Source organism: Colossoma macropomum, unplaced genomic scaffold (genome assembly GCF_904425465.1).
Source record: "Colossoma macropomum unplaced genomic scaffold, Colossoma_macropomum, whole genome shotgun sequence".
Taxonomy (NCBI): domain Eukaryota; kingdom Metazoa; phylum Chordata; class Actinopteri; order Characiformes; family Serrasalmidae; genus Colossoma; species Colossoma macropomum.
In genome coordinates this window covers 36,158,412-36,171,504 of record NW_023494795.1, presented here as the reverse complement: position 1 = coordinate 36,171,504, position 13,093 = coordinate 36,158,412, and the positions used below count along the sequence as shown (strand labels likewise).

General features: G+C 39.0%; 1 protein-coding gene across 3 annotated transcripts in view; it reads left to right on the top strand.

The window, feature by feature from the left end:
* The window catches only part of nbas (NBAS subunit of NRZ tethering complex), a 296,070-nt gene that overhangs the window by 170,239 nt on the left and 112,738 nt on the right, over nt 1–13,093 (top strand). For all 3 annotated transcript variants that reach the window (XM_036582328.1, XM_036582327.1, XM_036582326.1), the window contains one exon: nt 6,850–7,103. In XM_036582328.1, coding sequence (XP_036438221.1) covers nt 6,850–7,103 — 254 coding nt within the window. The remainder of the gene's footprint in view (nt 1–6,849; nt 7,104–13,093) is intronic.

Here is a 13,093-nt window from a genome sequence, read left to right as displayed (position 1 = left end):
ACACGTGCTGAGCTCTGTGTGATGTGCATGATAACACTGTTACTAAACAATCATTCAGAGCTCAGCCTGATCACACCTTTATCTGCCTTTCACTGACTCCTTTCTTTCTTTGCTGTTTGTTTCTCTTTTGTTCTTCTCGTTCTCCTTCCTTTCTCTCCCCTTTTCTTCATTCATCTTGTCTTACATTTCCCCTGTTCTCCCCTTTTTCTTCTTTCCTTTATGTTCTCTTTCCTTCCTCTTTTTCTCTCCCGTTCCCTCCTTCATTTCTCTCTTGTTTCCTTCCTTTTCTTTCCCCTTGTTCCTTTCTCGCTCATTTCCTTCCTTTTTTGTTCTCTTCTTTCTTTCTCTCCCATTCCTTCGTTCATTTTTCTTTTTTCCTTCCTTACTTTCTTTCTCTCCACTTTCCTTTTTCCTTTCTTGCTCATTCCCTTCACTCTTTTTTCTTTTTCCTTGTTATCTCTCTTTCCTTCCTTTTTTTTCTCCCCTTTCCTTTCTTTCTCCTCTTCCCCGTCTCTTTGTCTCCCTCTACCCTCCTTTCTTCCCCTCCCGTTTTCTTCTTTTCTTTCTCTCCCCTTTCCTTTTTCCTTTCTTACTCATTTACTTTCTTCTTTTCTTTCTTCTTTCCTTCTGTTTTCCTTCTCTTTTTCTTTCCTTACCCTCCTTCATTCCTTCCCCTCCTGTTTTCTTCGTTTGCCCTTTCCTTCCTTCTTCTCGTCTTAGATTTCCTCCATTTTCCGCTTTTCTTCTTTTCTTTATCTCTTGTTTATTTCTTTCTCTCCCATTCCCACCTTTGTTTCTCTCTTATTTCCTTCCTTTTTTCTTTCTCTCTCCTTTCCTTTTTTACTTTCTTGATCATTTCCTTCCTTTCTCTCCTTTCCTTTCTTTCTCCTCCTTTCCTCCCTCTTTCTCCTCCTTTTCTCCCTCTTTCTCCACTCTTTCCTTTATCCTTTACACTCATTTCCTTTCTTCCTTACTCTCCCCTTTCCTTCATTGCTTTCTGCCTTCCTTTTCTTTCCTTTCTTTTACACTTTCCTTGTTTCTTCCTCTGTCTTCTATTGTTTCTTCTTTTCTCCTTCTTTTCCTTCCTTTCATTGTCTTTCTTTTTTCCTTACTTTCTCTCCTCTTTCCTTCCTTTCTTTGTCTCTTCATGTTTTTCTGTCCCACTCTTTGTATCCTTTCTCTCCCTTTTGTTTCTCTTCCTTTCCTTTCTTTCTCCACTCTTTGCTTTTTCCTTTCTCTCATTTCCTTTCTTCCTTTCTCTCCCCTTTCCTTCCTTCTTTCTCTTCCTTTCTTCATGCTTTTCTCTCCCTCTCTTTGAATCTTTTCTCTCCTCTTTCCTTTCCTTTTCCTTCCCCTTCCTTCTTTCTTTCCTCCATTCGTTCTTTTTGTCTCTCTCTCTCTCCTTCCTTCCCTGTTCTGTAAACTACCCCTTCTTTCTCTCCAGGATTGTGTTCTCAGAGGCTTTAGAGGGATTTTGCTTTCTCTCCATTTTCTTTCCTTCCTTTCTCTCGATTTTCCTTCTTTCCTTTTTCCTGATTTCCTTCTTTCCTTGATCTCATCTTCTTTTCTTTCTCTTCCATTCTCTCTTTTCTTTCTTTCTCTCCCCTTTCCTTCCTTCTTTCCCCCACTCTTTCTCTCCTGGGTTGAGTTCTCAGAGGCTTTGCAGTGATGGAGGGGGGTTTGGGGGGTTAACAGTATTTTGATCATGTTTTTGGTGGTAGGTATTCCCAGGCTCACTGGCCTAATTGTATTTTGACTGTTTTTTGGTTGGCTAAGCAAAATTAGCCATTTGAAATCCTTGAGGATGGACTCTGAGACTCTGAAGGGCTGGAAGCAAACGTTTTCAACTGAAAACTTTAATGGAGACACATGCAGGAGCAGAATTTGTCTTTTATCAGACTGCTAATGTTAGGTTGTGCAGATGTAATGGGGTGTAGACAGAAGTCTTTTATCCATCAGTGATTGATGATTTATTGTTTAACTGCTGAAGCTTCTCTCTTTTTTAGTTTTTAAATATAACATTTTCTTAAATAAAGGGCAAACAATAAGCCTTTCATAGCAACGTCAAATCTCTCTTCTTGTTTCTCTGTTCCTTTATCTGTCTTTTTTTTCTCATGCTCTTTTTTCTCTTGCTGTCTCTTTGTTTCACATTTTCTTTCTTTCTTTCTTTCTTTCTTTTACTCTGTCTTTCTCTTACAGTTTCTTTATCCTCTGTATATCTGGTAACAGGTAGTCTCTCTTTCTCTCTGTGTCATTCTCTCTCTCTTTTGCTCGTCTGGATAGCAGATTGAGCACGTGAAACCGATTTGCTACATGTGATATTTTTTGCCTCCGCCTCTCTCTCTTTCCCTCCGAGACCCCCCCCCATCCTCATTAGCATGCGCGAAGCTTTGTTTTTCCCTCTCTCGGCCCGCAACATGAAATAAGAAAACACTTTTCAAAATCTCCCTCAAATTAATCTCCACGCTTTATTGTCAGACTCCAATTCCACCAGAGGGCCTCTTCACAAACTTTGGCAATTATTCTCAAAGTTTTGCTTCATTTGTCAGGAAATAGCCTTGTTATGACTGATGAGGAAGTGTAAACACAAATATTTATATCTCTGTGTTTATTTACATGATAATCATTATTACAATTAGGTACGGTGTTTATTGATAATAATCTGAAGAGGATAAAGGGCCACTTTATTTGGTATTTCATATGAATGCTATAAAGTAGCTTTTGATAGCTCAGAATGGAGCTGTGATGAGTGGTGTAGTGTTTGATCCGTTGTTATGTTCTTTTGCAAAATTTGTAATTGTAATTTGTTTTAGGAACAAGTTGTAGCATGATTTGCTTTGGTGCTAAGTTTGTAATGGAGTGTAAACTTGCTGTCTATCAGTACCAAGAATGTAAATTTAAGATTAAACAGGTGAAGGCTAGCATCTCACTATATCAGCATTGCCCAGCATGAAAACAGCACAGAATGGAAAGTGTATCCAGTAAAATTAAAATTGGGATGCTGTTTGAAAGCAGTGTTTGATTAATAAATTAATTAAAGCAGCATTTAAACTTTTTTTGAATAGCTAATTATTTTCTTTTGGCATTTCATATTGGTTTATATTTTATATGTCTGTCATCTAATGATGGTTGTTGTTGTTGTTGCAAAGTAACCTTTAGAAGTGTCAGGTTTTTTTCGACATCTTTTAATAAAGCAGTTTAATAAAACTTGGGGCAATAGTAAATTAAAATCTGAAATATAATATTTTATGAGCCAGTTTTAGAAACCATCAGAATTTTTGGCCCCTTAAAATCAGTATGCACTGTTGTACACAAAGTTTTGAACACACCCAGTTCAAAGTGAAAAAAAGTTAACATATCCTTAACAGAGAACAAACTTCTTTCAGTTTTAGATTTCTATTGATTTGCTGAGGTAAACCTATTGGGCAAAATATACAAATTGTGCCATAACTTTTGCACAGGCCACATTTTTTTCCCCAAATATATTAAATTAAAATTAAACTGTACATTAAAATACACTGAAGTCTGTTCGGCAAAGGCTACCCAAAACTGGACAGTTGAAGACTGGAAGAACGTAGCCTGGTTTGCTTAGGCACACAGATAGTAGAGTCAGAGTTAGTCACCAACAGCATGAATCCATGGACCCAACCTGTCTTGTGTCAACAGTCCAGGCTGATGGAGGTGGTGGAATGGTGTAGGGAATGTTCTTTTCTCAATCAGCCATTGCTTGAATGCCTATTTGAGTATTGTTGCTGACCATGTGCATCCCTTCAGGGCCACAATTCACCCAAAATTCTTCTTCTAATGGCTCCTTTCAGCATGATCATTCACCATGTCATAAAGCAGACGTCGTCTCTACCTGGTTTCATGAGCATGACAATGAGATTAATGTTCTTCAGTGACCTTTACAGTCACCAGATCGGAATACAGTAGAACACCTTTGGGATGTGATAGAACAGGAGATTGACAGCATGAAAGTGCACCTGAACAATTTCAAAGGAATCTCAAAGGAATGTTTTGAACATTCTGTGGAGTCCATGCCACAAACATTTGAGGCTGTTTTGAGAGCAAAGGGAGGCCCTACCTAGTATTAGTATAGTGTTACTAATAAAGTGCTCAGTTTTGAAAATGCCTGTTACCCTTTACATTGTATGTAAATTTCATGATGACTGAACTAAAAGAAATGACCATAAATTACTTGGAAGAAAGTCTGGTTCCACTGACTTACATTAAAAGTAGAGTATGTTTTTTCCTTCTTCTGTGAAGTTGTTATTTTGGAGATACAAGGTTTTGTTCCGACAACAGCAATATATGTGTGATCCATCTATATATATATGATCCATCTATATATATATATATATATATATATATATATATATATATATATATATATAAAATATGATGTATACCTGCAGAAACCCAGTGAAGCTCTGTGTTCTCTCTGAGTCTCTGCTTCTCTCTCAGCGAGGCAGAAACGCATGTACACACACATGTAGAGAGCGGGTGTGCAGGGTATATGGATGCTGTGTTTAGTGCTTTTGTGTGCTATTGATCCTTGTGAAAGGTTTTTTTTCTGTATTAATAAGGAAACACTGCAGTGAGAAACCCTGACATTCTCTGCCTCAGTCTCCCTCCCTCCCTCTCTCTCTCTCACATTCTCTTTGCTGGTTTTTGCTCTATACCCCTTTCGTCTTTTATTCCCTACTCTCATTCTCAGTCTAGCCCTCTCTCTCTCTATCTCTCTCTCTCCCTCTATCTCTCTCGCCTGAGGGCAGTGTGCCTGCAGCTAGTGAAGTCACATCCATTAAACATGAACAGAAGCCCACAGAGGTTACTGTCCCCCACAGAGGTTAGTCTCTCTAGACATTGGATGGGCTTTTCTGACACTGTCCAAATATTCCCAGTCCATCCGTGGCTCATGTGACCTTGTTTAACATGATTAACATACACAACGTGTGCCCATTAGATCACCCAACATTTCTGGCCTATGTCCTTTTTGGGAATACTGCTCTCTGACTTTTAGTTCCACAAGCTGCAGAGATCATCGGCTGGGCTCTTTCTCATGCGCACACTTACACATGGACACAAGTGCACACACACATCAGCATGTTTGCTGAGGAAGTGGACTTGGCAGCCTTTAAAGGTTCACATTGTAATTTATTGATAACTTGACTCTATAAAACATTTCCCTGCATCAGAATCGGGGGCAGGCGGTGTAGGCAACGTCGGAAAGCTGTTTATCTTTGCTGAAAAGGCATTCAATTAGTGGGAAAAAAGGTGCAGAGGCAGTCAGAATAGAGCAAAATAAAGTATGGAAATCAATGCGCAGAAAAAATAAAAGCATGACACCCTTGGATTCCACAGCGAGGATGGGAGATTAATGATGAGAGGCTAAACGATGCCTAAATACAAGCTAAGCTGAAAGAGGTTGGAGAAATAACACAGATGTATCTTTTTTTCTGGGCATCTGATGCACTTAGAGTTTATTGTTAACCCTAATTCACCACATCCGATCCAGTCATTTGAGGTCATCGTTAAGCTGTCCCTATGAACATGTTTACATACACAGAATGCATTTTAATGTATAATTGCTGTATTTAAGATACTGAACAAAAATAAAAGATGATAGGTGGACTATACAGTAGTAATAACGTTTGTATTTGATGTCAGTAGGTTAAACTCAGCAAATAAATAGAAATTGGGCACTAACATTTGAAGAAAAATGGCATATGAAATTAACTTATTTTCCTGGGTTGACCAGGGGTGTTTAGACTTTTGCCTACGATTGTATGGTAGCCCATTCAACCTACAGCATTTTAACCTGCCCATTCACATAGAAGTGATACAGAGTGCTGTTACTGCAGACAGTACATAGCGGACTTAATGCAGTAGAAGATGCGAGTAAAATGACTAAACTTTGTGCTGTTCCTGGCCGTCACTAAACAAACGTATCACTGATTCTCAGAATGAGTGGTTGAAGTTTATCATTTCCAATGTTCAAATGGATTTAAATCCACACAGGTTGTTCTGTGTGTTTTGTACTGGACTGCATTTTAAATGAGGCACAGCAAAGTAGGGCAGTCGTGGGCTGGAGGTTAGGGAACCAGCCTTGTGACTGGAAGGTCGCTGGTTCGATCCCCTCAGCTGATAGTACGTGACTGAAGTCTGAGCAAGGCACCTAACCCCCAACTGCTCCCCGGGCGCAGTGGATAGGGCTGCCTACCGCTCCGGGCAAGTCTGCTCACTGCCCCCTAGTGTGTGTGTTCACTAGTGTGTATGTGGTGTTTCACTGCACGGATGGGTTAAATGTGGAGGTCTAATTCCGATGTGTTCAGACACAGCGGGCTAAAAAAGGTTCATCATCAGCAAAACAGTCAAAAACATGTAGCAAAACCAGCCTGTTTAATTCTAAGGGATAATGAGGGGTTGGAAAATAGTCTGTTCAATGGGAGATAATCTGGCCTGTTCTGGAGGGGAAAAGTCGGCACTACATTGCAAAAAAAGCACTGTGAACTAAATGTAGCTTTTCATACATAGAGCCACACAAAAAAAAAGAAAAACTACAATCTTATTAAGATCAGGTGTGTTTGAAGTTCGAAATTAAGCAGCTAACCTCCTATCTAGATCATCTGTGTCAATTTGAGTAGTTTTCAAACAACCAGTTTAGGACATTAGGACCATAGTTTTTTGTACATTGACAATAAGACACTTTGTGTTGAAGTAGCTTAGGCTGAATTCTTTAAAGAACACTGGAGAACCGTCAGCTGTTTACTGGCAGAAGATTTGCAAAGCAGAAATGATCGATAGTTTCATCTGCACTCTTTCTCTCCCTCGCTGTCTCTTCCTCAGCCTCTCCACTAAGGATATAGAGAGTCGGACTGATTCTCTGGGTCTGTTCCACACTCTGAAGGTGAACCCTGAGGCCTTCTACAACCACATGAGCAAGTACGTGTACCCGAGCATTGCGGGCACAGACCTGCAGCGGCTGCTGTACTACTACACCCTGCTGGAGAACTGCTCCTGCAACGACTACCTCCCTCCATCCGCCATGATGCCTGACACTCACGTCAAACTACTCAAGAAGCTGAAGGCCGTGGCCAACGGTGAGCAACCAACATACTGCCGACCTTGCTTGTGTAGTACATACAATATCAGACAAAATTTGGACTCACCTGATGGAATGTGCTTTTCATAATCTTAAAAATTAATGATACACCTGTAGGTTCAGATAACTCCACCCCTCATGGGAGGGACACTGTGGCCCTTTTTGGGCCTGTGTCTGTAGCCTGTGGACGTGATGCCTGTCCAGAATACCTTATCTTTCTAAGGCTACGTTTACACAGCGGGTAAAAGTGGCCCAAATCTGATTTTCTCACCAAATCCGTTTTTTTTGGCTTGGCTGTTCACATTGTCTTTTAAATGTGACCTGTATGCGACATTACTCTGAACAGATCAGCTCCTTAAGCCAGTCGCTCCCGGAGCTTTCAGTTTCGTCTTCGCCCTCATCTCAGGAGCGATTATGAAGTTCCAATGGTTGACAGCTGGACTCATCACCCAGAATGTGTTTGAGTTCGCCGAAAAAGGGCACGTTATTCAGCCACGGCCACTTCTTTGGTTCATGTCCTCGGATTCTTTTAACTTTTTTTTTGACGCTGCAGCCTCACTTTCATCTGGCCACGTTCAGCTAGTTCGTTCAAAACCTCTTCAAACACGGAGCGGTTGCGATGAGTCTCTTCTATTTTTTTAGTACAGAAACATCAGCCTGAATGTTTATGAGTCTCAGCAGCACGAAATTATGATGAATGTCGAGTTGGACTGACGAAAAAGTCACATTGCCGCAGATCGGATACAGATCGGATTTCAGTACCACATATGAAAGCGTCTCAAATCGGAATTGAAAATGTCAGATTAAATGTGTTTTTTCCTGTTCACACTGACACACAGATGACACATCTGTGTCACGTATGAAGAAAAAGATCGGATTTGGGCCACTTTTACCTGCTGTGTAAATGTAGCCTATGAGGCTCAGCACACATACACTAAGACAAACATTCATCCTGTGCTCAAGTAGGGTAAGGTTAAACACAGTGTGAGAAAGGTAGCGTTTGCTTGGTGCCAATATAACACTGAAAACCCCATAGACAGAAATTGTTGCCGTGGTAATAATTTCTGGCAAAAAGATGTGTAATCTCACTTTCTACAATAATACAGATTGCATAGAGATTGCAAGTCATATGAACAGCAGAATCTTATATATTGCTGCTGTCGGAACAAAACCTTGCGTCTCCATTTTTGTCGTTTTACACTTTTTGACTTAATTTGAAAGTGCCTGTTGCCCTTAAATTATGTGTAAATTTCATGATTAATGGACCAAATAAAATGGCCCAAAGTGAATTAGAAAAAAGTCTGGTTACATTCACTTCCATTATAAATAAAGTATAAATAAAGTTTTTTTCCTTTTCCTGTGAAGTTATCATTTGAGATACGAGGTTTTGTTCTGACAGCAGCGATATAAATATTGTATCATGGAGAAAGGAGCTACCCAGAATTCTTTGAGGTTATCTTTCTGTTAATTAGTCCTCATTATTATAAAAAAAGGTCTTTGTGTTATGAGATGTCATTGTAAGGATAAATACATATTTTTGTGATTTTAACCTTGATTGTTTAAATTCACTAATTTGACTTGCTGTGATCTATATAAACATGGGGATATTAGGTTCCCCAGTGACACAGTTGTCTAAGATTCTGCCCTGTTGCCTGGAGATCACAAGATTGAAAAGCCAAAAAAGCAGTAATGTCTGCAATATTTTTGCAGATGCTGGCTTTTTTTATTATTATTATTGTTATTATGACTATTTAAATTTTAAGGGAAATTTGGTGTCAGTTTTGTAATACTTTATAGTGCATTCTCTGGTGTAAAGTGAGATTATCACATCTTACTGGAAATACAGAAATACAGCTCAGTAATTTGTGTATTCAGTAGTACATAGTTTATTGTAAAAACCATAAAAAGAAATGTGCTGTATCTTTTCCCATGTCTCCTATAGCTGTTGGGAAAGGGAGCGATTATAATCCAACAAATGTTTGCCTGGTTGCATGCCTGGGTCTGCTGTGATACAGAAAATATACCGTGATAGCGCATTACAACATTCCTGTGCACTGTAATGCATTATGAAAACTGACATTATAACGTTGTATACTCATATAAGTGTTATGCATGTAGCTACAACTACTTATAAGCAATTTTACAAGCTTGTGCCAGGTATTATAATATGTTGCCTATGCCACACAACACTTTTCCATGCATTTATAAGGCATTATGAATACAAGATTCATAGGAAGGGCTACCATTAGTGTATTAATGTAAGGCACATGTTCAGCCACTCCTTTTTTTCACTGTATCATATGGAGACACCGTCTATCAAATCGAATTCTGAATTTCACATTTCGTTATAACACGTCTTTGATACCCTGCATATTGTATTTCATGCAAAACTGGCCGCTGTATGCAATCAGCCACACTTTCAGTTATCTTCACCCATTATTTATGCAGCCCTTTGTCAAATGCACATGCAAATTTTCCATACACTTGGCCCTTAAACTGCACATTTAGGCTCGTGGAACAGTTTTGTACATAAGCACACAGACAAAATGTGTCCGATTTGCTCCTGACACTGCCACAAAGGCCTCAGTACATCAGGTCCTCAGTGTTTTAAAGTGGCATTGAAAACAGGCTTTTACTGCATCAGTGCCAAGGGCTTTGCTTTTCGTTCATATCGTGCTTTCACCAACTCTCCATCCATTTCAGTTATACTTTCAAGGAGGTTTTTAAATCCCCATACCTTCTGATTGCTTGATTGCTGTGTATCCCTGTAGCTAAAGAAAGAAAAGTACATTCTTGATAAACATCACCTTGAGAGGCGAAGGAACCTGCTAGCACTTCGGCACTTGCTTACACAAACATGTCGGTCTTAACCGTGACCATGAGTTGATCTTGTAATCACACGCTTCTCTTCACTGGCAAACGTTTTCGTGAAAAGAAGGCGCAAATTAAAAGCGATAATAAAAGAGGCTTAATTAGTCTGCACTGGCTGGATTGTTGTTCTTTTGCAATGTGAAAAACAGAAAGTGAGAGAGAGAGAGAGAGAGAGAGTGAGAGAGAGAAAACTGAAAGTGAGACAGCGGAGATGGAGAGAGGGTGTAGAGATAAGGACTGAACTGGCTAATTAGTTACATTCTTCTCCCTCTCGAGTGAGGCGGGACTGGGGCTCATGTGTTAATTACAAACTGAGCGTTCGTACCTAAAGCAACTGTAGCAGCTGCACCGTGCAGTATGGAGGAGAAAATGACCCTTGGGCAGACGGGGAGTTAGTTTTGCCCAGTTTCAGGATGGGGTTGTATCCAAGAGGGGATGCTTTCTTCTTAAGTGATGATTAATCCAGTCCGATTGAGTCTTTTTTACCCTGTAGGATAAAATGAGCTCCATGAAGCTTATAGAGTCATTTCAGGCTATTGAGAACCATCCTTATAGGCGTGTACGTGCAGATTTTGGTGGCTCATGCACCTCTTTCGTTTATTAATGCATGTATGTTGTAATTTGCAATTATGTTATTTTATATTGTAATTATAAGGGGCAAAAATTCAAACTACAGACATCGGCCAAAATAATTTTCTCAAATAGTTTTAATTAAGCAATGCTTTACTGATTGTTGAAATTTATTGTGTTCAAATTCACTGGTTTGACCTATATTGCTGTGATATATTTAAACAGGGGAACTCATATTGGGACCCCCGCCCTATTGCTTGGAGATCAAGTTCAGAGTCTGTAATTATCTGCGCATTATATGCAATATTTTTTGCAGATAATGATAAAAACGTGAGCCATCAATATTGTCGGCTAACCGATATATCAGTCAGGCTCTAATTTTCTGCAAACAACTTAACTAGATGTTAATGTTTATTAGCTCTCAGTTCACGATAAAAACAGCTCAAGCTCACATAAACAAACATTACTCACTGCTGCCCTCTAAAGGTGTTAAAGTACCAAGTCAGAAGTCAGAACTTTCGCCATTATGTTTATTTATTGCGACATAAACATAGGACTGTGAAAGTGAACAATTGTGTCTGATAATTGCTGTCAGCTCAATTAATTGCAGTCAGACAGGTCTAATAACAGTGTCACAAATTTGACTAAAAAGTATTTAGTCATGAGGTTGTAGTATTACTTCACATCATGCCTCTACAAACACAAGTCTAGTTCACATTGTTTAAGCAGTGATTCGACAATACATGCCTAAGCACTGAACAACATATTTATGAAGCAAGATTTGAGTATTTATGACCATCTTGTGCTAGAAACCACAAGATGACATAAGATGTTCTATGAAGTAATGACATTGCTTTGACATAAGGGACCTTAAACAAAAGTGATGGACGTTTGTTTTATTTATAACACTATTATGAAGCATCGTTTGCGTAATTTTACGAGTTAAATGCAAAACCCTTTTGTCAATACAATGTCATTAATAAGCTGTTCATAAAGACTCAGATATTGCTTTAAATGATTAATAATAATAAATTCATTATTCAGTGCTCATGTATGTGTTATGATGTAGCTTTCAAATAAAGTGTTACCGGTTAAACTTCTTAAAAAACGCATGCTGTGTTAAGCACTCAGGAATCAATCGACTACTGATGTAATAGATCATTCCTTATAAGAGATTAAGAACGCTGAGCAAAACAACTGCCTTGTGGCATCGATTAACATCTACTCATGCAGCACACAGCAATGTTGTGCTTCTTAAGAATCTGTGTAATTAGTGCACATGCAAAACCCACATACAAGAAAACCTCATTAACACAGTCATTAATCCTAAGGCTGGTTTTACATGGTGAAACTTAGATGCAACTAGTTGTGAGGTGCATATAACATAATTTCTGTGCAGCTTGAGAGTTATATGAAGCAACTGAAAAACAAAGTTGCATGCAACACATTCTGTTACGCTAGTTAGACAAATTAGCAGCTTGTATTTTTTACACTATATATTCATGCAGTGTGTTATTTACATTCGCATGTTTTCTTTCTTTCTATCTATCTATCTATCTATCTATCTATCTATCTATTGCACTTGATGCTTCACTCATCCTGTCTTATGAGAACTACAGGTTCAGGTCTCTCTCTCTTCTGTTAAAATTTTCATTTTTTGAATCCCAAAGTAATCTGAGCTCTGTGCAAACTCAGGAGATGTCAAGAGAGAAGAAAATGAATCTATCTGTGTAGATCACAATAACAGCAGGCCATCAAGGAATGAAGCTGGTAGTCTTAGCTGTCTAGTTAAGTCAGGAAACTGTCAAAATGAAAAACTACCAATTTTGCATAGAGTCAATCGGGAGGATCTCCTTTCAAACTGTCCAGTTAGAAATTAGATCTCCTGTTTAATTTTGTTGTCCAATTAATGCAGTGAAATCAACCTGAAATGTCGATGTGCAGCATTAGCACATAATGCGTTGTCATCATTTTGATTGGCTGTTTCTTGAAACTTGTTTCACAAAGTTGAGACGCTTGCAGCTATTGCGACTGAGTTTCAAGACAATTACGGTACACTTTACATGATGCAACTCAAGCCCAGTTTAGTTTTGTGTAAGTTTCAAGCAACTAAAGTTGCATGTAAGTTTCACCTTGTAAAGCCAACCTAAGACCCAGTGTTATCAAGAAACCTCCTACTGAGCTGTGCTTGTGTTTAATGCATTCTTTGGCTTCCAAGTTAATCCAGTATCAACCTGCCAGATCTGTCACTACTCAGTGATCTAGAGCATCATAATTTAAAGATTATGCACTGCATATAGCGTGAGGCGTTCACTGAAGTAAGGCAATGTTTGGTTTGAACATGTAGGGGAATTCTTGAAGGAATGTTTCCCCTAAAATGCTCACATTGACAAGGACAAATAGAAGCTATTAGGGCCCAATTAGCATTATGCAAATGGCTCTCCGCTAACTGGGCCTGACTAGCGTTCATTCTTTATTAGCAATGGTATTATTCTCTCACGCATTGCAGTGTTCTCAACATATGGCAAATCTATACAGTGTAAAAGT